Here is a 25,213-nt window from a genome sequence, read left to right on the forward strand (position 1 = left end):
TGGAATAGTGCGCTGTGATTGGTTGAGCGGATGTAACGTATTCTGCAGAGAAGGGAGACTGGCATTTGCCGTGGTTTAGAAAGAAAGGGAGAAAACATGACAGAATAACACAGCAAATATGGACATGTGGACGTGAGAATAACACATTTTATGTAAAATGAAAAATTTACTTTTCAATACCGACCAGATACAATACTGATTTTTGCGGGAACTAATTTTTTTTTTTTAATGGTGTTTATCAGTAAAAAATTTTAGTAACAAAGTATCCAGATGGCATAAACTGTGCTTGTGATTTAGCGACTGAAGCGATGCGAAATTCAACCAGGGACAGAAAACGAGAGGGGTTTGAGCTGTGCTCTCACAGAGTTGAGCCAGCTGGGGTTGAGAGTGTGAGCTGGCCTGGACTGAATCTGCAGCGCGGCTTACTGGTGACCTGATGCTGGAGGAAGGCCCATTCCTTTGCGTGAAGAGGGCGGCATTGCCCGAGACGTGAGCTCGGTGCTAGACGGGCCTTACTGTCCATTTCTCTATGGCATAAATTATTGAATGGGCCGGATTAGAGAAAGACGCAGAAGGAGATCACGGATGTTTCGCCCGTGGTGGCGAGGGTAGGCCTCGGCGTTTCGGCGTACTGGGACCCGTTTTTTTGGCCTGACGCCCACGAGATAACACCAGAGGGTTGCGGCAAAGATTCCTCAAGGATGAAAGATTCTTTATTGGACGGGAAGTGCTCAATTCGGATATGATGGTAAAGTAGGGCGGGGCCAAATGCTGAAAACTGTCAAGGAACGTAGGTGGGTCAACTGTGTATATAGGCCTCCAATCATGCTGATTGGGTAGACATGTTGATTACTGATTGCTGACTGCTGGTTGGAATGACATGATGATTGGGTAGATCATTTGATTGTGTTCCTCCCAAACTTTGTTAATAAAACATAATTTCAAGTTCAAGGCCAATTTCAGTTACACTCATTATTTACAGCCGGTCACACACAAAGTTTTCCCATGGTGCTCAGCGCAGCATTAAGAGGAGCTTTTGAAAGGGAACGCAAAGTTTCTCAGTGAATGCAAAGATTTTGCGAGAGAAAGTGAAAGCAAAGATATATGTACTTTTTTCCATCACCATGACTTTTTAGGGGCTCTTTAGTAAAATATCAGGTTGGAGTCATTGTAAACATTTTCATTTTTTTCTTGGCTTTTTTCTTTGTCATACTTGACTAATAATTTCTGCATGTCAACAGGATCTCAAGGAGCTCAAAACAGGCACTGAGAGTTCCTGTCTGGTTTGTCCTTGTCTGTCCTGTCCTAATATTGTGTTAGTTTCATAATGTTTCAGCTGTTTAAACCCTTTGATGTGTAAAAAAAAAAGAGGAATATTTAAAACAGTTAAAATTGTCATCATTTACTGACCCTCATATTCTCCTAAACCTGTATGATATTTTCTGACAGATGTAGATCAAAAACAGATGTTTTGAAGAATGTTAATTCCTTTCCATACAGTGACCAGGGACAAAAACAACATAAAAGCATCATAAAAGTAGTCCATATGATTACATAGTTTTTCTTCTACTCTGCCAATGGAGAGCCAATGGTGTTTAGCATTGTTTAATGCCAAACCTGGTGTACTGGACTATTTATGCACTATGTTTGAATCTGCAACTGCAGAAATAAGATTTTGAAGCTTTATTACCCCATTTTTTATACACATTATAACACACTGAATGCTAATCAATCTCCCACAAAAGAAAGAAAACCATCTGAACAATGAAGATCACGGAATTTAAATATTTGTGTGAACAATTACATTTTAATTGTAAATTTATTAAATTTAATAATTAAATATTAAACCTTTAAATTTATTTTGAACATCACAATTCAGCAGCTTTTAAATACATGCGAGTCTGTTTGTGTTTGTTTTCTTTTTCTGTTGCAGACTGAGCCGGAGATTATTGAAGAGACTGACGTCGACCGTCTAGCAGCCCGCCATTATTTTGGCTGTGGTCGACAAATCAAAGGTCAATCTGAGACATCAACGCTGAGCTCTCAGCCTTCCATAGATGAGGTTCGTCAGCAGATGCATCTCCTGCTAGAGGAAGCCTTTAGCCTAGCTTCAGCTGGCCACTCCACCTCCAGCCACCACCACTATCACTCCCACCATCAACATCAGTCGCTGGGTCCCTATGACTTGGGTCCAGTCATCCCATACTCGGAGGTGGTGACCAGTGCGCCAGTCACCAAGAGTCAAGGGCAGGGAGGCCTGCAGTGGGTGCCAGCCTATAAACCAGACCCTTACCAGTGCAGTCTGGCCAAACAGGTACAGTTGTACATTCTGTCACTAAAGCCATTATAAACACTTATTAGTCTTATTCGTATTAATGTCAACATGGAATCAAAATTGACCTTATTTACTTGCATACAACTTGCTTAAATAAGATTATGGAAGTAAAATGACTTGATTTACACTACTGATCAAAAGTTTGGAATAATTACTATTGTTTAATGTTTTTTTTTTTATTAAAGAAATCTATTATCTCTCTTTTTTTTTATTGCTGATTAATCAGCTAACATTTTCTCGTTTTGATATCAGAAGTAGTGAAGTAATTGTGCCGATTAACAGTGTTATTACAAAGCCTTTTTGTGTGCATGTGTAAAATCAAGCAATGTCTGAAATCTAATTTATTATCATTCAAATGTCGAAAAGATTTGTGTATATATGTACAGATGTATCAACAAAAAGCTTCCTTGTTAAAAACTTTGGTAACACTTTCTTTGAAGCCTGTATTTATAATGCATTATACTGGTATTCTTAATGCATTATAATACATGCATAATGCCTTAAAAATTTATCTTAACAATAGTTACAATGCATTATAATACTTACTTATTTGTGGTTATAACTTTTAAGAGAACAATGCATTACAACACCAGATGAAGCCTGCATTTACAATGCATAATAAGGGAATTCTTAATGCATTATAATGCACACATAATGCCTTATAAACAACCTTATAATGAGTTTATCATTTCATTATAAACAACAGTAATAATACCTACCTACTTATTAGAACTGGTAAAGCCTTGTAATTTTACAATTTTTATGAATAGAACATGATTTGCATTTTGAATGTATTGTTTTATTTGTACTTTTCCACAAAACTTTGATTTTACCTTAAGGGAAATGTCTTATAACCAATTCATGATATCTCATGGCTGTTTAAAAGAATACTTTTGTAACTTTACTTAAAGCAGACAAAGACCACTTATTAATATTAAGACCACATTATGAAGCTTTTTAGATGTTTAAAAGAAGGTTTTGTTTTTGTCACTATACTTTAAGCAGTAAAATACCACTCATAAGATGTAGTATGATATTGTGCAGGTCTTAAGTAGACAATGTCAAGATATGAGACTTGGGAAAGTAAAAGATATGAAACTATGGGATATGTAATCCATTATAACTGTGTGGATAAAATCATGTTGATTGTGTGTTATAAATCATCATACTCTTAATAGTTATAACCACAAATAGGTAAGTTTTATTACTGTTGTTACCATTATTCATGAGATGACACAACACATTTTAAGGTTGTTCATAAGGCATTGAAAATGAAAATTAGCCCATGATTTACTCACCCTCAAGTCATCCTAGGTGAATGTGACATTCTTCTTTCAGTTGAATACAATCAGAGTTATATTAAAACATTTCCTGGATCTTCCAAGCTTTATAATGGCAGTGAATGGCTTTATATTTTTTGAAGTAGTTCAAACAAACAGGGCTGGATAACAAACTCAAGCTCCTCCGACATTTCTCTTTAAAAATTGTCATTTCAGACTTCTTATTCGTGACTGGTGTTTTGTTTTGCTCTATCCTCTGCACTTCCGCGTTCGTCATTACGTTGTGCGTCAAGGTCAAGGTCAAGGGTTACTCTTTCGCCATAAATCAATGCGTACGGCCGTCTGCCGGAAGCTAGTTATTTTAGTCGATAAAGTTTTAAATATGAATATTTTTCTTACACGAACACATCACTTCAGTTTAGAAGGCCTTTATTAACCCCCTGGAGCCGCGTGGAGCACTTTTATCATGGTTGGGTGCGATTTGATGGACTCATCAAAGCCATTCACTGGCATTATAAAGCTTGGAAGAGCCAGGACATTTTTTAATATAACTCCAACTGTATTCGTCTGAAAGAAGAATGTCATATACACCTAGGATGACTTGAGGGTGAGTAAATCATGGGCTAATTTTCATTTTTGGGTGAACTATCCCTTTAATAATACCCTTGTGATACATAATAAATGCAGACTTCATAGAAAATGTTACCAAAACTTCTTTCCTTGGTCAAAACCCATATCACTTGAGCGTTATGTGAACTAAACGGTAATATGCAAATTTCTCAAAAAGACATTCAGGTTCACTCAGCTTCCTGACATGGCTCTTGGGTCTCCTCCACCCCCCGTCCCACCAAGAACAGGCCCTCCACCTGAGTCCTCACTGCAACGGTCAGAACATACACACACCTTGTTACACCTCTTTTTTCCCGTCATGGCAGTGACTAGTGCATCAGTTTATTCAGCATTTATTTTTGTTCCATCATTTACTCAAAACCAAATGACTTTCTGTCTTCCGTGGAACACAAAAGTTCACAAGTCTAACAGCTAAAGTAAATGTGGATAGAGCTATCAAGCTCCAAAAATGACATTAAAGTACCAATAAAGTATGTACGACTTGTGCGCTATATAAGTCCTCTAAGCTTGCCATTATTAAGTTGTTATGCACTGAAAAGGAGAGCTTCCAACAATGTCAACAATGTCATTGTTGTAACCAACGCACCGTGCCAAGTTTGATTAATGACAGAAATTTTGGTCTGTCCCTCATGCAAAGTTATTGCTGGGCTCCAGACTAACATTTTAGAGCAGCAAACTCAGACACTTCTCACTAGATTTCACAGAGCTGTTTAGTGAAAAGTGAATATTGCGTTTACAGAGTGGTTTTCCAATCACTAAGTGAACCTGGTAACTGGTTTCGGGGAACCTCTTCTTGAGCTTGAGCTGGCGGCAGAGCTCCTCGGAGATTAAATTTCCGGCTGACCCAGAGTCAATGAGGGCTGGTATAGAAACAGATACATGGACTGCAGTCAGTACTACAACTGTGGTAAGTGGTTTAATTTCAACAGAGGGGTCGTAAATAAAGCTCACCGTGGGTCTTGGAGGACGGATGGGACATGTGTATCTGATGTGTCCTGAGGCACCACAGTATAAACACAGACCCTGGGCCATCCTTCTCTGCCGGCAAAAAGGCAAACGAGTGTTACCAAGTTGCATTGGTTCGGTGTCTGGTTCTGGAGCGTTGGGAAACTTTGGCTGGCGGAGATGATGGGGGAAATACTGGCTCGGTTGTTCATCCAGACAATGCTGCACATGGCGCGCCACTTGGAGTGATAGTTGAATGAACTTTTCAAGTCCCATTGAGTCCCATAGCGAGATGCAATCGCAGACCTGGACCCAGTCCCTGCCAATAGGTGGTCAGGAGCGAGCTTTCGTTCCATCCACTGGCCGCTGCAAGGGTGCGAAACTTCAAGGAATAATCAGAAATGGACATTTTTTCCTGTTTAAGATGATATAGTTGCTTACCAATGGTTGAATCTCCTTGTGGTTAACCAAAGACCTGGCGGAAGTGTCTTGTGAAACTATCCAGGGATTGAGTTACCGGTCCTGCTTGAGTCTAGAGAATTTCGGCCCACTGTAAAGCTCGCCCTGACCGCAAGGATATAATTAAGGCAATCTTGGCTCGATCTGTGGCAAAACGCTGCGTTGCATCTCTAGAGCCAGTGAGCATTGTAAAAGGAATCCGTTGCAATTCTCCGCCGAGCCAGAGTAGGGCGCCATGATGGCCACAGGACTGGTGTGCGTTACCGGAGAAGGAGAAGCAATGGCGGATGTTGTGGCTGTGGAAGCCATAGATATCATATATAAACGCTAGATGTCTTATGGCGCAGTCACTTCCGGCATCATCGTTCGGCCATCTTGTGACAGTGCTCTGTGCATTAAGGTGAATGATCAACATGCACACAAATCCTCTTATCTCACTGAAATCTTGACGGATTTACAAACGGTTTGGTTTCTTACAAACATTATTAACGTGGCTATAATTCCGAATGCTTGAACATGTATGTTATAATTTTTCATATGTATGCAGTGTATGTATGCAGTGTCATAACTACATCTCTGACGTTTATAACAAACCAAACCGTTTGAAAATCGGTAGAAAAATGAGCAAGTTATGGTTATTTAAAAGTACATGCACCATTGAAGTAGTGAGCGAGTACACTGTGGCAAGATGGCCGCCACGTGCGGACGTCGACCTCCATTGGCCAGCAGTGCGCACGAGACATCTAGCCTTTATATATGATATTGTGACGGTAGCCAGCCCTTTTGGATTATTCTCACTCAAGTTTCAGCGCCCCCTTTTGTATGTTTATGGACTCGCGTACTTGCTTTCTAGTATGCATTGTTGACTGCTGATTGACTATCACCTGTATTGATTTAACTCTGATCAGTTAACCTATATCTGGCTTGTTAACCTGGCGTCTCTTTGTGCAGTATTGTTTCACTGTTGTGTGCATGTCTGAGCGTTCCTGGTTTTTCTTGCCTACCTGTGTCTTGACTCTTGCCTTGCTGAATCTCTCTGATTGTTGCAGCCTGCCTAGTGACCCTCTGCCTGTTTCTGGATTCCGTTTGCCTGCAGCCTGCCCATGATCTCCAGCCTGGTTCTCGACATGCCTTTGTTTAACCCTGAATCTGTTGATGCTGAATCTAATCTTTGACTGAGTTGAATAAATTGTTGCACTTGGATCTGCCTCTGTCATCTCATTCATAACAGAATACTGCACCCAAAACGAAGATCCAGCAACTATGTCTACTCTGTATGCTGCAGTCACCGCTTGAGCTTCCCTGCTTGCCACGCATCAGCTCCAGCTGTCTCGCCTGACCTCAGTAACGGAGGAACTGCTCAAGGCTGTTCAATTTTTGCAAAAGTCTGCTGTGGCTTCATCTCCAGCGTCAGCATCTCCTGCACCAGCACATGCTTCCGAGCCTCTGACTATCGAAAGTACGAGCCCTCACCTCGCATTCCCCGAAAAGTTCACCGGAGATCCTGGTAAATTCAAAGACTTTGTTTCCAGATGCTCTCTGTATTTCACCCAGCAGCATTCGCTTTATCCTACTGATGCCGATAAGATCGCCTTTGTTTGTTCACTGCTCTCTGGCTGCGCATTGGATTGGCTCGTCACGGTCTGGAAAACGGATGGATCCGCCTTCCCCTAATTCGAGGTATTTATGCAGCACTTTCAAGCTATGTTCGATGACGTTCAGGAGGGTGAGGAAGCGGAGAAAGAAGCGCATCACATCAGACCAGTCAAGCCTTCACGTTTCGTCATGCCCGTGCAGCCAGCTCTTCGCGTCGGCACTGTCCGGACCGTGTTTCGCGCCGGATCTTTTGAATCCGTTCTTCGCGCCGGTCCTGTTGAGCCTGCGCTTCACGTAAGCCCTGCTACCCGATTAGTCACTAGACTTCCTATGATGATATCCAGCATAATAGACCCTCAGCTGATATCAGTGCGATCGACCAGAAATATCTTGCCTCGCGCCAGATCCTTCGAATCCGCTCTCCGCGCCAGAGCTGTTGTGCCTGCTGTCCACGTGAGTCTTGCCAAGCTAGCGCCCCATATAGCGCCTGCTGAATCGAAGACTGTGGAAATTATGCCCGCCAAATCTGAGACCGCAGAGGTTTTTCCTGCCGAACCGGAGTCTGAGCGCAACGAGGCCGTTCCTGCCGAGTCCAGTGAGTCAAGCCCTGCCGAGTCCAGTGAGTCAAGCCCTGCCGAGTCCAGTGAGTCAAGCCCTGCCGAGTCCAGTGAGTCAAGCCCTGCCGAGTCCAGTGAGTCAAGCCCTGCCGAGTCCAGTGAGTCAAGCCCTGCCGAGTCCAGTGAGTCAAGCCCTGCCGAGTCCAGTGAGTCAAGCCCTGCCGAGTCCAGTGAGTCAAGCCCTGCCGAGTCCAATGAGTCAAGCCTTGCCGAGTCCAATGAGTCAAGCCCTGCCGAGTTGGACGAAGCCAGCTCAGCCGTGTTGAATGGATCCTACACTGCCAGGGGTGAGCTTTTGGCGCTTCCACCCACACTCCCTCTCTCGCCTCTATTGGACTCATTTTGCTCGCCTGTTCTGCTGCTGCTGAGCCCTGTCCACCCCTCTGCTCATCCTCAGCTACCTGTCTGTGTCGCTGTGCATTCGCCTCAGGGTGTCCAGTCCTCAGCATCGCCCTGGCCTGTGGATTCCCCACCTTCGCCTCTGTCCCCTGAGCCTCAGACTCTACCTCGGTCTTTCGATCTTTCGGCTTCACCTCGGTCCCATGTGCTTTCTGCTCCACCTTGGTCCCTCGTACCTGCGGTGTTACCTTGTCTCTGTGTCCGTCCGGATCTGTTGGGGATCCCCGAACTGCCTGATCCTCCCTGGCTTCCTGAACTGCCTGACCCTCCCTGGGATGGGGGGGTTTGTTTGGAGCGTCTGGAAGCCGCTCCTTTGGGGGGGGGGGCTATGTGACGGTAGCCAGCCCTTTTGGATTATTCTCACTCAAGTTTCAGCGCCCCTTTTGTATGTTTATGGACTCGCGTACTTGCTTTCTAGTATGCATTGTTGACTGCTGATTGACTATCACCTGTTCTGATTTAACTCTGATCAGTTAACCTATATCTGGCTTGTTAACCTGGCGTCTCTTTGTGCAGTATTGTTTCACTGTTGTGTGCATGTCTGAGCGTTCCTGGTTTTTCTTGCCTACCTGTGTCTTGACTCTTGCCTTGCTGAATCTCTCTGATTGTTGCAGCCTGCCTAGTGACCCTCTGCCTGTTTCTGGATTCCGTTTGCCTGCAGCCTGCCCATGATCTCCAGCCTGGTTCTCGACATGCCTTTGTTTAACCCTGAATCTGTTGATGCTGAATCTAATCTTTGACTGAGTTGAATAAATTGTTGCACTTGGATCTGCCTCTGTCATCTCATTCATAACAGATATCTATGGTGGAAGCGCTGAACGCGTGCTTGAATCCATCCACGATCTCCTGAAAAGGATCTGGAGCGCTCATGCTGCGTTAAAGTAGGGTCTGGTCTTCTGTAACGGATTGACTCAGACAGGTGTTGAAGTGTTGTAATTGTATAGTGTAATAGGAGTGTAAGGTGTAATGTAACAGTTGTAAACAGATACTGTCATGAAAGAAACTATCAGACTAATCTGATATATATATATATATATATATATTATTTTTATTTAATTTAATTTTTTTTATAAAAATAAATAAAACCTTCCTGCATACATTTAAATGAACACCTGCCATGGTGTTTCTTATTTTTCCTCTCTGGTTTAGATCTGAGTCTTTTGTATGTCCTAAGACAATGCGCCATACAATTTAAAGGTGAAGTTTGTAGTTTCTGCGACACCAGTGGCACCTAGAGGAATTACAAAAATACAGCATATTTTGCTAATGGCTGTTCCCTCAACTCAAACATCACGCTTGTAACGGAATGTCTCAACAGGTAAATGTAGGCTACTTTCAATAAAAGGTCCAACATATACATGGTGCAACACCCAGCATACCCAGTTAAAGAATTCAGTACTCGACACTGGTTTATGAGAATGGTTAAGGTGTGTTTAGACCATCTAGCTCCACCCATTACATCCAGTGAGGGGGAGCTGGACGTCAACCCATTGGCTCTACAGTGAGCAGCCTCTTAAATTCAGTAGCACTAGAAGGAAAAAATGTTGCAAAATGCAACCATTTAGTTGCAGTCTAGGTCAAGGTAGACAACCAGCCTTGGGCTACAAGATGAAGATAAAACAGAGCTTCCCGCTTTGGCGGTGTTTGCTCGTGCTGAATCAGATTTGACAGCCATGCCTGCTTGGGCCACCGCACACTCAGACTCATTCTGAGCGATCACAGCTGGATGATTGGTTTCAAGGCTCGGAACACTATGCAAAGATCGTCTTTTTTTCCAGAAGTGCATGAAGAGCTTTGGCAGTATGGATGTCCATTAGTGCCAAAATCTGTTCAAAGTTTTTCCTCTCTCATTACCCTCAACTGTTGGGCGGTCAGGGGGTTGATGGGGATTCCCCAGATGGAGTGTGAATTTTTTTTTTTTTGCTTGATTGCATCAATAGCCATTCACAGTCATTGTTTGGAAAAGAGCATCCTGGACATTATTTTCAACATTTCAAAAGAAGGACATATTTTTGGTGAAATATTTCTTCAACAAAATCATGTATTTTCATGAAGTCTGCCATATAACTTAATTATAATTAATTCTAGTTAATTCTCTCTGTACAAAGGCAGCATATTGACTTTCCACATAAATCAACACTATCACCTGGTGGTAAAACCATGTCAATGCATGAAATTGTTGCTATGTTCTTCAGGTCATCTTCTGATCTTGGTCCAAAGGGTCATTGTCCTGAATCGTCAATGCAGAGTCAGCATGAAAGTGCTCCCTACATGGCAAACAGCAGAGCGCCACTCCCTCCTGTCACTACTGAGCCCATTCCCAACCACTCAGGTTAGTGTGTGTTTCAACTGTTTTTCTATGGTTTACAAACATTCAATAATGACTTCTCTCATGCAAAGGCCTTCACACCTCATAACCAGTAAAATTTCAGCCGTGTATGTCCATGAACATTGATGGATTCCTGTACTATACTTCCATATGAGTAATCTTTTTTCTTTTTTTTAATATACTGTTCAATGTTACCATTTCATGTTTTCAACATACATCCAGCAAACGAGAAGTTCAGCGGGAGTTTACTATGTCCATATGTTTCATATTTTCTTCAAGCAGTGTCACAGTGCAATTTTATTTATTTATTTTTAAATGTTGTTCAAATAAAGTTTCCAAATTGGGATTTTGTAACACTTTGTTTTGATGGTCCCTTTTGAACATTCTGTTGACTATAAGTAACTTTGCCAACATATCAGCTTATTCTAACCCTAACCCTACCATTCTACTAATACTCTACTAACACTCAAATGAGAGTTAGTAGGTGCAACGTTACTTATAGTCAACAGATTGTTAAAGGGACCTTCAATATAAAGTGAACCAGAGATTTTTGCAGTGATGCCATAGAACAACCATTTTTTTGTTCCACAAAGAATCTTTCAAGGAAAACCTTTTCTTTTTTTCTTTTTTTTTTGTGTGAAGAACATTTTATTTATCTGGAGAACATTTTTCCACTTTAACCCATAAGAACCCGGACCAATTTCTCCTTATAGGAAAATTATGGGGCATATAAAACAGACCAAATGGACCACTTATAACATGTTTCTGCAGTTGTTTTTGCTTAATAACAGTTTTTTTTGTTTGTTTTTTTTCTTTTCCACAACATATATCAAAATTATTACTTTTCTGGGAAGATAGCCGGGTGACAGCCAAGCATTGTTTGCGAAACATATCAAGCCATGTAAGGATCTTCCAATACTTATCCTCTGCTTGCCGATTTGACAAATCATTGTTGTCAGTGAAAGGTAGACTTGCTACCAGGGTCTGAAAACAGTTGCTTGACATGTTGTCAGTCACCATGGGACACCTTGTGTCATTTTCCCGGTATGCACGATTTCCTGGCATTAGGTGCAGACCCATGCGCAGATGGATACCAATCAGTATTTCCATTTCTTTAACAGTGGTGTTAACATTCTTCTGAGTTCCAGATTTTTCCACACTGTACAAATTAGTTTGTTCCTCTAGTCTAGGAGCTCAAGCATTTCTGCTGTTAGGAACGTTCTGAAATACTCCAGGGGCATTAGAAGATTGTCTGGAGGTGTGATACTCGGTCCTTTGAATGTGCACTCAGGGATTTCAAAATGTTTCCTTCTCCAATAATTTTTTTTTTACCCTGGCTGGGTGTTTTTTGCTTCCCAGAGTTTATGTTTGGTTGTGCAGCTTCTAAATCTAAATCACTTGATGTCTGAATCAGACCCACTTGATTCATCTTCCTCCATGTCTTTCTTGTTAAGGGTGTAATCAGGGTCATCAAATGTCTTCTTCCTAGTCACTGTCACATCCCTCATTCTCACTGTTATCTCCCTAGATAATTTTCAGCACATTCTGAACATCAAGTTGTTTCCTGAATCTATTCATGTTATTCTTACTACAAAAAAGTTAAAATAACCTAAAATAGGACCAACATATGATATCAACATCTTGTTTTAGTTACAGGTATGCAAAATAGTTTCAAAATACATTTCATTAACATTGTAATTAAAGGTGCTGTATGTAGGATCCAGCGGCCTCTAGCGGTGATGTTTCAGATTGCAACAACAGCGCTCGTGCTCGTGAAAAACAATAAAGTTACAACTGTAGTCTTTCACATCAGATAACGTTAGCAAATGGTCGGCGTTAGCTGGCGAACTAATGATGTCTAACTTGAGCCAACTAAAGCACAAAATCACAATATATTTTACATGCTTTGAAGTATTGTTAGCTTACCTGTCCAAAAGGATGAAAGCCAACTCAGGGTCTGTTTTTATACCTAAAACAAAGCGGAGGTCTCTCCATAATTCAAACGCTCTGCCAATGTTGATCCGTGTTTTCGTCCTGAGTCGATCCGATTGACGTTTGGCCTGACGAGCTTCAGCAGATACATTTTTTTTTTTTTTTGGAGTTTGGAGTTTGGAGTTTGTGTTGTGCTGGAGGCAGGTCGTTTTTTGGTGTTATCAGACTCCATGTCGTTAGCTGCAGTGCCGTCGCAATAGACTGTATATATAAAACGGAGAGGCTCGGGAGCGCGCATGCACGTCACATCCGGTGGATTTCGCAGAAAATCCGACCCGGAGACTTCACATAAAAATAGGAATACTGGCCTTCAGAGGTAATAGCAAAACGCGAAAAGTGGATCATTGTAATGTGTGATTACAACCCCTTCACAGACGGGCAATAAAAAAAGGATTCATTTTATAAAAAAAGTTACATACAGCACCTTTAATTTTTACATTGTTTTTATGTTTACATTTGTTAAAATATATGCTTTGAAATGAGCAGCAGAAAATATATAACAATAAAATAATTGAATCAGATAAATTAATTGAGCAGCTCATTACCATTTTTCTTAATGTGACATATACGTCACATCAAAATTCCACCTACTATTTTAAGGTTAACAGCCCGATGTGACATTCATGTCACCACAATATTTTCACAACTGGTTTTATATCAATTTGTTCAAGAAATGTATTAAAATCAGGTTAAGTGTAATCTAGGATATGTTATTAAAACATTAGAATTGTTGCATGGTTTGAAACATACCTTTAGTAACAAAAACAAGTGTTTTTAAAAATTGCTGACATAGCAACATGTGCTAACCAGACAGGCCATAATTTTGGAAATGTTGCCATGGCAACAAAAATGCACACATTGCCACATGACTGAACCTGGATGTTCCTTATATGTCACTAAGGGACTTCCTGAGTTGAAAATAAGGGATACTGCTTTAAAAAGACCTTTCTAGATAATCACCAGTGTTTGTGACACCCGCGTCACCACGGGTTCTTATGGGTTAAAGATCCATTTGTGCAATGGAAAGGTTTCATGGATGTTGAAGGTTCTTCATAAAACCATTTCAGTCATGACAACTCTCAGAGTGGATCAATTTCAACCAGTATTTATTACATGGAACATGGAATAGGCTTCATTTTGGCAGACGAGATCTGCTATGCTGCTGCTGCTGAGCAAATACAATAATTTGTTCAGCTTAGTCAAAAATAACAAACAAATGAAAGGCTGCTTCAAGAAATGTTAGAACCCCTGTAGCAGATTGGTGCTTGGGAGGAGAATGGATAACAGAAGCTATCACATCGCGCAGCGTGCCGATCGCAAGCTAGGGTACGATATATATGGTTGCGTGGAAATACTTCTGATTGGCTGGTGCCGCAGCGTTGAAAGAACCAATCAGCGTTCGATTACAGTTTCATGCCTGAACTATGTATTGATGCCAATAAAGAACCTTCATTTTAGTATAGTTATGTAGAGTGTAGCTATGCTTATATTTTAAGTTAGGGAAGTTTAACACCCTTCCTGGATCATTGGTGATCTGCACATGAAGGATACCTCAAATTGTGAACCTTGTTGACGAGAGTTGGGCTGTTACTTTTTTAAATGATCTGAATTGGCTGATGATAAAATGTGAAAACATCAGAAACTTACATTGAAGGAGGGACTGGACCCATATCTAGAAAAGAATAACATCGATTTTTGGGTGGGCTATTTTGACGTCAAATATCAAGCAATCACAAAGCAACCACACAGAACACCTTCAAAACTTTTTAGCATCATGGCCATGAGTATGGCACAGCCAAACACTACTCATATTTCCTTCAGAATATGTAAACATAAGTTAATCCCAATATGCTTAATGATAGCATGTGTTTATTTCAAATATACCCTAAAATCTCTTCCTTTTTTGACCCACAGGAAATCCTATGACAGCAGTGTACGCCATCCCAGCCACTCGTCCAGGATGCACAGGATATTTCATCTCTACACCACCCTCCTCCTATCACAGCCCATCCTGGATGTCTTACCCCCCTGAACCCGAGGACGTGCCTCCTCAGTGGGCAGAATCTGTAAGAATACATTTATCATATTTATTTATCGGTTTTCTATCAGTTGTCCAATTCTGCTTCACAAACTGGGTTGCATCCCAAGACTCCAGTGTTACAGTGCATGCATCACTAATACAACTTAACGTGGAGTAAACCTCATGGACTGCAACCAAGAGAAGCAGAACTGGTCTGTCACATGTGCCTTTATAAATTGTTCTGAATTTGGGGTACATTCTGTCTGCTTTTGTGACCTGCCCTTGGGTGCAAGGCTCGTCTTTTTGGATTGTCCTTATCCCTGTTTGTGTGTGCCTGCATTCACACGGTGTCTTTTTGCAGAACCAGTGTCATTTAGAAACCATTTGCTGAACTGAATTTATCGCTGACGTTGAGTGGAAACAACAAATTCCCGGGGTAGTTGAGCACATTTCTTCAAATGAACACTTTTCTTTTTCTTTCTTTCCTCTGTCACAAGCAGGGTTGTGTGCCATTCAGAATTGAATTGACTTAAAAAAAAAAAAAAAGACCTTTAGGGACTGTTCGTTTTTTATTTAAGGGGCTACCGGAGGAGTTTTGAGATCTATAGTCAAAATAGACTTGACCCTCCCTTTGCCAGCAATACATTTTTCTATGACCCTCCAAAAAATGATTGTGAAAAAAGGCATGACCCTCCCCGATAATTTATTGATTACTTCTATACTGGTTTGCGCTTGGCAAAGATGTTCAGATAGCCATTGTTTTTTTACAACCATGACAAATGACTTAACCTCTGCTTTCTCATCTTACACATCACAATCCACTGTTATGGTGGCCATTTCAGTAGATTTACTCACTAACATTGTTGTGGAAACTAAAATATGGTAGTATCGTGCTACAGCGCACATTCTATCAGCTGCAGTTCTGCCGCCTCAATCCAAATACTGTAAAACTCAACGTACATTCACATCACATGTTAATGCAGCGGTAGAGTTACACTCACAGGACACTGCACTTATTCGCAATCACAAAAGTTCAACAGCGCCAAACTGGATTTTTGATTTTTGATAGCGATGGGGGGCCGAGACTGAGAGAGCTACATGGAGTTACATGGAAAAATATGCACCAAACAAGCCACTTTGAAAGTTTGCTGTTTTCATGAATACAAAAGTTGGGTGACCCTCCCCCTACACTAAAAAAAGTTGGATGACCCTCCCCTCAACAAAAAATAAAAAGACATGATCCTCCCCTATTTTCCTCTGGTGGTTCATTCCATAAATACCAAACGGTCTCTTAATTTTCCTGATTTTGATTAATATTATGCAGAATGTAAGGAAGTAGAATTAAATGAAAATGAAATGAAATGAAATGAAATGAAATGAAATGAAATTCCTTTAACTTATAGATATATTCTGATAATCTTCTTTTATACAACATGGGCACAAAACATTCTTAAGATTACAATTCTTCCTAAGCTCTATTTTCTTTTATTAGATCTTAATAAAAATTCAGGTTATTAAAAATAATGTTCTTAACTCTTTCCCCGACAATGATGGAATTTTCTGTCATTTATGATACAATTCTTCCCCGGCATTGGTGGAATATAACATGTTTTCACCGTTATACAGTCATGGCCAAAAGTGTTGGCACCCCTGAAATTTTTCCAGAAAATTAAGTATTTCTCACAGAAAAGTATTGCAATTACACATGTTTTGCTATACACATGTTTATTTCCTTTGTGTGTATTGGAACAACACAAAAAAAACAGAGGAACAAAAGCAAATTTGACATAATTTCACACAAAACTCCAAAAATGGGCCGGACAAAATTATTGGCACCCTTAACTTAATATTTGGTTGCACACCCTTTGGAAAAAATAACTGAAATCAACCGCTTCCTATAACCATCAATAAGCTTCTTACACCTCTCACCTGGAATTTTGGACCCCTCTTCTTTTGCAAACTGCTCCAGGTCTCTCATATTGGAAGGGCGCCTTTTCCCAACAGCAATTTTAAGATCTCTCCACAGGTGTTCAATGGGATTTAGATCTGGACTCATTGCTGGCCACTTCAGAACTCTCCAGCGATCTCGGACGCAAACCCAGCTTTCTGACACTGGGCCCTACATTGCGACCCAAAATCCTTTGGTAATCCTCAGATTTCATGATGCCTTGCACACAGTCAAGGCACCCAGTGCCAGAGGCAGCAAAACAACCCCAAAACATCTTTGAACCTCCATCATATTTGACTGTAGGTACTGTGTTCTTTTCTTTGTAGGCTTCATTCTGTTTTCGGTAAACAGTAGAATGATGTGCTTTACCAAAAAGCTCTATCTTGGTCTCATCTGTCCACAAGACGTTTTCCCAGAAGGATTTTTGCTTACTCGCGTACATTTTGGCAAACTGTAGTCTTGCTTTTTTATGTCTCTGTGTCAGCAGTGGGGTCCTCCTGGGTCTCCTGCCATAGCGTTTCATTTCATTCAAATGTCGACGTATAGTTCGCGCTGACACTGATGCACCCTGAGCCTGCAGGACAGCTTAAATTTCTTTGGAACTTGTTTGAGGCTGCTTATCCACCCTCCGGACTATCCTCAATTTTTCTCTTCTGTCCACGTCCAGGGAGATTAGCTACAGTGGCATGGGTTGCAAACTTCTTGATCATGTTGTGCACTGTGGACAAAGGAACATCTAGATCAGTGGAGATGAACTTGTAACCTTGAGATTGTTGATATTTTTCCACAATTTTGGTTCTCAAGTCCTCAGACAGTTCTCTTCTCCTCTTTCTGTTCTCCATGCTTAGTGTGGCACACACAGAAACACAATGCAAAGACTGAGTCAACTTCTCTCCTTTTTATCTGCTTTCAGGTGTGATTTTTATATTGCCCACACCTGTTACTTGCCCCAGGTGAGTTTAAAGGAGCATCACATGCTTCAAACAAACTTATTTATCCACAATTTTGAAAGGGTGCCAATAATTTTCTGTGAAAATTTTGAGTTTTGTGTGAAATTGTCAAATTAGCAAAAACGCAATTTTCTCAGCTTTTTTGTTCAAAATGTTCAAAAATAAAGAATAAAACAGTTTAATTTAAGTTTAAAAGCAAAGGCCCTGTTCTTTCCTTTGATATGTTGCATGTTCAAATATTCACACAACAAAATATTCTGAGGGCCATTACATTTTTGTGAAAATGATCAAAAAGGCTGGCGGTGGCTGGCAACCCTTTTTTAAATAGTGCTGGTGGGGAAAGATTTAAAAATCAAAGTAAATAATGCTTTAAATTTAGGATAATCTCCCATTTATCTTGAAACCCCCAAGGGTAAGATGTTTAATGAATTAATAAGTATATAAAATATCTGCATATAACACATATTACTACAAGATTTTACTTGTATAACCTAGCAAGTAAATAGTCAGTGCTTGCTACTTAAAAACAGTTAAGGGAAAATCAATTTAGTCTCGCGTAGCCAGACCTTCAGTCTGACGGCAGAAGGTCTAGACTCCATAGCAGCTTTCATTGGCCAAGGACCACCCATCTGACTGACATGTAAAGCAACCAATCACAGTTCGTTTTGTTACGCGTCATGTGTACGGGCGTGAAAATGTAACATTGATGTCCCTACAATAACAAACCAGTGTGTAAAACTCTTGGATGTATTTTGAAGAGTCTATGCCGCAAAATTTACATACTTCACATACTTTTGAAAATCCAGTGTTTAGTTGATCATGAAAAGCGCTCATTGGCCTCGTTTACACTGTCGATGTGTAATATGAAATGTGACCCAAAAAAATGTGATTTTTTTGCTCAAATGTGACACAGATCGGATATGTTCTATGACAGAGTAAACAGGAAGAAAACGCATGCATTCGGATATTTCGAGATCGGTTTCAGGCCTCGTTCATAGCCTATATGGAAATAATGTGCCAATGCGACTGTCATGTAAACAGTCAGATCGAATTTTCTGAGGCATTAGGCTACGTCTCCGCGGTTTAATGACGAGAGAAACCCCGACGCGTATCAGCAAAGGGACGGATGGCCCGACGAAACGTTGTGTCGTTGTAGGAGAGGAATGTGGACACACCTTGACACAACATATCAAAGGTTGGCTTGCTCATCCTACAATTTCAGACCCGCTGCTCCTCGTTAAAGCCCACCACGATCTCATGAAAGTGCGTATCTATAGCACAAATTTTATTTCTTGTGCCATTTACGTCAAAAATGGTTTTTGAGTGCATATGATATGCAGTTTTCGCGTACATATGATATGCACTTTATGGCGTGTAATACACGCACTCCACACCCTAATCCTACCCAAGGGGTTTACAGTGCGTATCTGCATGCAAAAACTATTTTTGGTGTGTAAATGGCACGAGAAATAAAATTTGTGGTATAGATATGCACTTTCATGAGATCGTGTTGTATGTTCCCACCAGTCCTGAGATCTCTCTCGCACACAATAACTGAAGCATATGCGCAGGCTGTAATGATGGCCCTTTTCGTCTTCCTCCGCCTCAAAATCATGGTGATGTTTGGCGAACTTCGCATAGGCTATATCGCAAAGCTAGCATCAAGCATATTTCACATTTGTCCATCTGTGCAAGAACCCCCTTTAAGCATGTGCGACGTTTCAGATAGTATGTCAAGTGTAAACACATGAATCAGATATGGGTCACAATTGAAAGAACGTGTAAATGGACGGTCAAAAAAATCGGATATAGGCAACAAATCAGAATTGGGCATCAAGACCTGCAGTGTAAACAAGGCCATTGTCACAATTGTAAACACGACAACGTTCTTCTTCTATGAGGGCGTCTGGCGTCTCAGCATCTTTGTTTCCAGGTGGACCATTAAAGAACGCAACGTGTCTCCCGGACATCCCGTATAATTCATCCAATCAGATGACGACTTTGTAAATCCTGAAGTGTTTCCAGTTAAGTGTACCATTATGCATCGGACGCTCAGCCAGCGGTTCGTGGGCGAGATAACAATCAGATAGGTTAAGATTTAAATGTGAAGTTTTGAATGTGTTGTATTAGACAAAGCAGGCTCATTAGGAGGATAGTATACAATAAGACCACATCAAAGTCTTAAATATCGATAAAAAAATAAATCGATAAATATCTCAAAAACACTTGAGAACTTCTAAAAGTATTAATTCACCCAAAACATGAAAATTATGCCATTATTTACTCACCCTCATGTCATTCCAAACCCATGTTCATCTTTGAAACACAAATGAAGATATTTTTAATATTCTTTATAAATTTTCAGTTTTTATGAATTGCACTTAGGAACATACTTACAAACTTCTTGGAAATTACATTTACATTTACATTTACATTTAGTCTAAAAGACGCTTTTATCCAAAGCCACTTACAAATTAGCGAGTCATTATGAAGAGGCAAAAACAACGCAAGAAGTGCTCAAAATACGAAGTTTCCGGCATTATTCAGAGTAGCATTAGCCCGATAAGTGAGGTTTTAAAGGGAAAGGGAAGGTTTTTTTTTTTTTAAATGAGGTTAAGTGCTCACGGAAGAGATGGGTTTTCAGCTGTCTTTTGAATGTTGTCAGGGATTCTGCATTCCGGATGAGGGTGGGGAGAGCGTTCCACCAGCATGGAACTGTGAATGAGAATGTTCTGGAAAGTGATTTTGTGGCTTTCTGTGATGGAACCACGAGACGTCGCTCTTTGACCGATCGTAGGCTTCTGGTAGGGATGTAGACTCGTAGGAGTGAGTGAAAGTAGGAGGGAGCTGAGCCTGTGATAGATCTGTAAGCAAGCGTCAATGCCTTGAACTTGATGCGAGCAGCGAGAGGTAGCCAGTGCAGAGAGATGAACAGAGGAGTGACGTGGGCCATCTTGGGCTCGTTGAAGACAAGACGAGCAGAAGCATTCTGAATCATTTGTAGAGGTTTAGTTGCACATGATGGAAGTCCGACCAGAATAGCATTGCAGTAGTCAAGCCTAGAAATGACCAGGGCCTGGACGAGAAGTTGTGTTGCATGCTCAGTAAGGAAAGGCCTGATCTTCCTGATGTTGTGCAGTGCAAACCTGCATGATCGAGCTGTCTTTGAAATGTGATCTGTGAAGGTCAGCTGGTCATCAAACGTTACTCCAAGATTTCTGACCGACCTTGATGGGGTGATTGATGATGATTCTAGCTGGATAGTGAAGTTGTGCTGTAGAGACGGATTGGCAGGGAGGACGAGAAGCTCAGTATTTGCCAGGTTGAGCTGCAGGTGATGTTCCTTCATCCATGTCGAGATGTCCTCCAGACAGCTTGAGATCCGTGCAGCTACTGTGGGATCATCTGGTTGAAATGAGAGGAAGAGCTGTGTGTCATCAGCATACCCATACACAAAAGAATTATATTTGAAATATATTTTCTGGATATGTTTTGGAATATATGCAAATATTTGAAATTGGCCCAATAAATATATTTCATACTTATATTTCATATATTTTTGTTATATTTCAGAATATATTTCAATGTATTTGGAATATATGCCACATATATTTTTGACACTTTTGGGGACCCGTACAGAAAAAAATACATTGAAATATATTCTGAAATATAACAAAAATATAGTAAATATAAGTATGAAATATATTTATTGGGCCAATTTCAAATATGTGCATATATTCCAAAACATATCCAGAAAATATATTTCTTTTGTGTATGGGTAGCAGTGGTAGGAGAAACCGTGTGCCTGTATGATGTGTCCCAGTGATGTGGTGTAGATGGAGAAGAGGAGGGGACCAAGAACTGAACCGTGGGGAACCCCTGTGGTCAGTTGATGTGCTCTGGATACCTAGCCTCTCCATGCGACCCTGAAGGACCTACCTGTGAGATAGGACTCGAACCAGTGGAGTGAAGGTGCTGTGACGCCCAGTGATGAGAGGCTGGACATAAGGATCTGATGATTCACAGTGTCGAAGGCAGCAGACAGATCCAGGAGAATGAGGACTGAAGATTTGGAAGCAGCTTTTGCGATCCGTAGGGCTTCTGTGACCGACAGTAATGCAGTCTCAGTCGAATGCCCTTTCTTGAAGCCAGATTGGTTGACATCCAGCTGGTTGTTTAGAGACAAGAAGGATGTTACTTGGTTGAAAACAGCTCTTTCAAGTGTTTTCACAATGAATGGTAGGAGAGAGATAGGTCTGTAATTAATAATAATAATAATAATAAATTTTATTTAGAAAAGCGCCTTTCAAGGTACCCAAGGACACTGTACAAATTGGTATAGTAAAGAACATACAAAAAACTAAAACAAAACAATGCAGCTACATCCATGATGGAATTCACTGACAGTATAGACAGTACAGTCAGCTTGGGACATAGATTACATACACGGTACATAAAATGCCAAGATGCAGAGAAAATATAAACACCCTCAAATGGCATACATGAGTACACTGAGCACGAGGTGAAGACAGTGCAAGCAAGATCAATGGGCTGACAAGAAAGCTAAACTAAAAAGATGTGTTTTTAACTTAGTTTTAAAAATGGATACACTTGTGCTTTGGCGCATCTCAAGCGGCAGGGCATTCCACATTTTAGGACCTGCCACACTAAAGGCCCTGTCACCCATGGAGCGAAGCCGAGATGTAGGAACTGCTAAGAGACATGCATCACTAGAGCGAAGGGTGCGGGATTGCAGGTATGGGGTGAGGAGATCTGATAGGTAAGATGGGGCCAAATTATGTAGGGATTTATAAACAAGGAGAAGGATTTTGTAATGGATGCGGTAGTGGACAGGAAGCCAATGCAACTGCTGGAGGATAGGAGTAATATGATCCCAGGGCCTGGTGCGGGTGAGCAGCCTTGCAGCAGAATTTTGGACATACTGCAGCCTATTTCTCTACAGATGATGTGTTTAGTGTTGGTTTTTTAAGGAGTGGAGTAACCCAAGCCTGCTTGAATGCTGTAGGGAAAGTGCCAGTATGTAGGGATGAGTTGATGATGTGTGTGAGTGCTGGTAGAAGTGTGGGAGAGATGGCTTGTAGAAGGTGTGAGGGGATGGGGTCTAGAGGGCAGGTGGTAGGATGACTGGAGAGGAGAAGTGTAGATACTTCTTCCTCGGTTAGCGGAGAAAAGGAGGACAGAGGGATATTGGCTGTGGAAGGTGTCAGACTGGGTTCCTGTGTGTGTGGAGCTGAGAACTGACTGCTGATAGTTGTTGTTTTGTTGGTGAAGAAGTTCGCAAAATTGTCAGCAGTTAAAGAGGAGGTGGGTGGTGGTGGAGGTGGACAGAGGAGAGAGTTGAATGTCTTGAAGAGTGATCGTGTGTTGGAGGAGCTGTTGATCTTGTTGTGGAAGTATGAAGATTTTGCAGCATGAACATCAACAGAAAAGGAAGAGAGGAGAGATTTATACATACTCAGGTCAGATGTGTCTTTTGATTTGCGCCATTTCCTCTCCGCTGCCCTGAGTTCGGTCCGGTGTTCACGAAGAACCTCAGATAACCAGGGGTTGGAGGGAGTAGCGCGTGCTGGCCTGGAGGAGAGAGGGTAGATATTGTCTGGAGAAGAGGTTAGAGTGGAGCATAAGGTATCCGTTGCGGTATTCACATCCAGAGATGAGAATTGTGAGGGTGGGGGAAGAGAAGATGACACGGCAGAGGAAAGATGGGAGGGAGAAAGTGAGCGCAGGTTTCGCCTGAAAGTAACTGGTGGTGGGGTTGGAGGTGCAGGGGTAGAGAGTTGTAGACTGAAAGTAATGAGGAAATGATCTGAAACATGGAGAGGTCTCACCAAAATGTTGTCTGTGATGCAGTTGCGTGTGTAAACCAGGTCCAGTTGGTTGCCTGATTTGTGAGTTCCTGTGGTGATGAGTCGTTTGAGATCGAAAGAGGCTAGGAGAGAGATGAAGTCTGTTGCATGCGGCTTTTCGAGATGAATGTTGAAGTCACCAAAGACTAGAAGTGGGGTGCCGTCCTCAGGGAAAGAGGACAGCAGCACATCCAGCTCCTCTACGAAGTTACCCAGCTGACCTGGGGGGTGATAAATGACTACAATATGGATCTTATTGGGAGTTGTAAGTGTAATAGCATGATATTCAAATGAGTTGTTGTTGCATAGAGAAGAGAGCGCTGAGTATTTCCAATTGTTAGAAAAGAGAAGCCCTGTACCCCCACCCCTCCCAGACTGGCGAGGGGAGTGAGAGAAGGAGAAATTGCTAGAGAGAGCAGCGGGGGTTGCTGAGTCTTCTGGACGAATCCGGGTCTCAGTCAAGCCCAGGATACTAAGAGTAGAATGAGATGCAAAGGCTGGAATAAAGTCAGCTTTATTGACTGCTGACTGACAATTCCATAGACCCACGGAAAGAGAGAGAAGTGTGTGAGGATGAGAGAATGGGACGCAGATTAGCAGTATTGCGCTGCATTTTGCGCGTGATGAAAGGGCGTTGCCGAGAGATATCAGGAATATATTGAAAGCACATGTTGAGTAAGGTGAAAAATAAGATAAAAAGTGGGAAGGGAAAGGGAAAAGGAGATACTTAAGTGCCTTTCTGGTGTCCTTGCTCGGTGGAGTCGCGCAGGTAGAGTCGCTGGTCTTTACCCGAGTCGGTCTTCACACGAGGAGGCTGAACACGAGAGCTGAACGCTTCCGCTGACGCTTCCGCGACAGCGCACAAATTACATAGATATAGATATAATGCTATCACCGCTTGAGTGAGGACAGCTGTCTCGGTCCGGCAATTAAGTCAATAAAGCGAAAATGGGCCAAATCGAAACTAGCTAGGAGCCAATACTTAAGTGCAATTAAACTGCAATAATAATTTTCACACGCGGCTGTTTATTAATGTAGCAACGCGTCTAAATAAAATACAGAATTATGTGAAGTTAAAAATGAAAAATAAGCAGAGAATCATCTTTATCTTTATCTTAAATTATCTTAAGAACTTTCTTAACTTTTCCCTAAGATTTTCATCAACCCTGTTCAATAAACAAGAAGTTTCAAAATGTTTGCAGTAAACACAGAAAAGAAGAGTAAAACAAACAATGAAATGACCTCCTTGTCCAGTCAGATGAATGTAATTATATGCAAAAAATTACCTTTTTATTTAATAGTTAAATGTGGAAAACATGTGAAAAAAAAACATTATTTCCCAGAATGAACTGTCACATTTTTTGGTATTAAATTAAACTTAAGACAATTCAAGTATTATTATTATTTATTTATTTTATTTTTGTTGGCGGGGCATTTTATTTTTGATGGCATTTTGACGGGGTGGCCAATTCAATTCAAATTTACACTCGAGGAGTCAATTCTTAAATTTTGAACTATGCCCAACCCTGGTGACAATGTGACCCTTGTTCAGAGTTTGTGATTTGTTTATGATTTCATAATTCATAGTTTAATGAAAATGATCAAATCACACAATTCAAACTTGTTTGAATGGAGTGTCACTAATAATACTTATTATATTAGTAGATCCTTAAGCTTTTTGTTTTCCTTATCGTGAGTGTCTCTTTCTTGTGCATTTGTCTATTGGTTCCCTTTTTTAAGTGTAGAGTTTGGTCAACTGCAGCACAGATCAAGACTCAAAAAAAAATAGCAGTACACCCTTGCTGACTGGTTTTAGCACAGGCATTGTTGAATGTTACCTGTTTTC

General features: G+C 41.1%; 2 protein-coding genes across 5 annotated transcripts in view; one reads left to right on the forward strand and one right to left on the reverse strand.

The window, feature by feature from the left end:
* Positions 1 to 25,213, forward strand: part of kiaa1549lb (KIAA1549-like b) — a 196,258-nt gene that overhangs the window by 167,459 nt on the left and 3,586 nt on the right. For 3 of the 4 annotated variants that reach the window (XM_084409246.1, XM_084409247.1, XM_084409248.1), the window contains 4 exons: positions 1,934 to 2,314; positions 4,403 to 4,500; positions 10,457 to 10,593; positions 14,497 to 14,648. In XM_084409246.1, coding sequence (XP_084265372.1) covers positions 1,934 to 2,314; positions 4,403 to 4,500; positions 10,457 to 10,593; positions 14,497 to 14,648 — 768 coding nt within the window. Of the gene's footprint in view, positions 1 to 1,933; positions 2,315 to 4,402; positions 4,501 to 10,456; positions 10,594 to 14,496; positions 14,649 to 14,963; positions 15,039 to 25,213 lie in introns of all 4 variants that reach the window. The other variant, XM_084409249.1, reaches the window with a different exon arrangement.
* On the reverse strand, positions 20,073 to 25,192 carry LOC311290265 (uncharacterized protein; the record flags this gene model as incomplete). Its single annotated transcript, XM_084408642.1, has 4 exons — positions 20,073 to 20,905; positions 21,440 to 21,668; positions 22,977 to 24,150; positions 25,175 to 25,192. 3 exons carry the CDS (start codon positions 25,190 to 25,192, stop codon positions 21,625 to 21,627), a joined length of 1,236 nt encoding a protein of 411 aa, XP_084264768.1. The 3' UTR covers positions 20,073 to 20,905; positions 21,440 to 21,624.

The sequence above is a fragment of the Rutilus rutilus genome (assembly GCF_951802725.1).
Source record: "Rutilus rutilus genome assembly, chromosome: 5".
Taxonomy (NCBI): Eukaryota; Metazoa; Chordata; class Actinopteri; order Cypriniformes; family Leuciscidae; genus Rutilus; species Rutilus rutilus.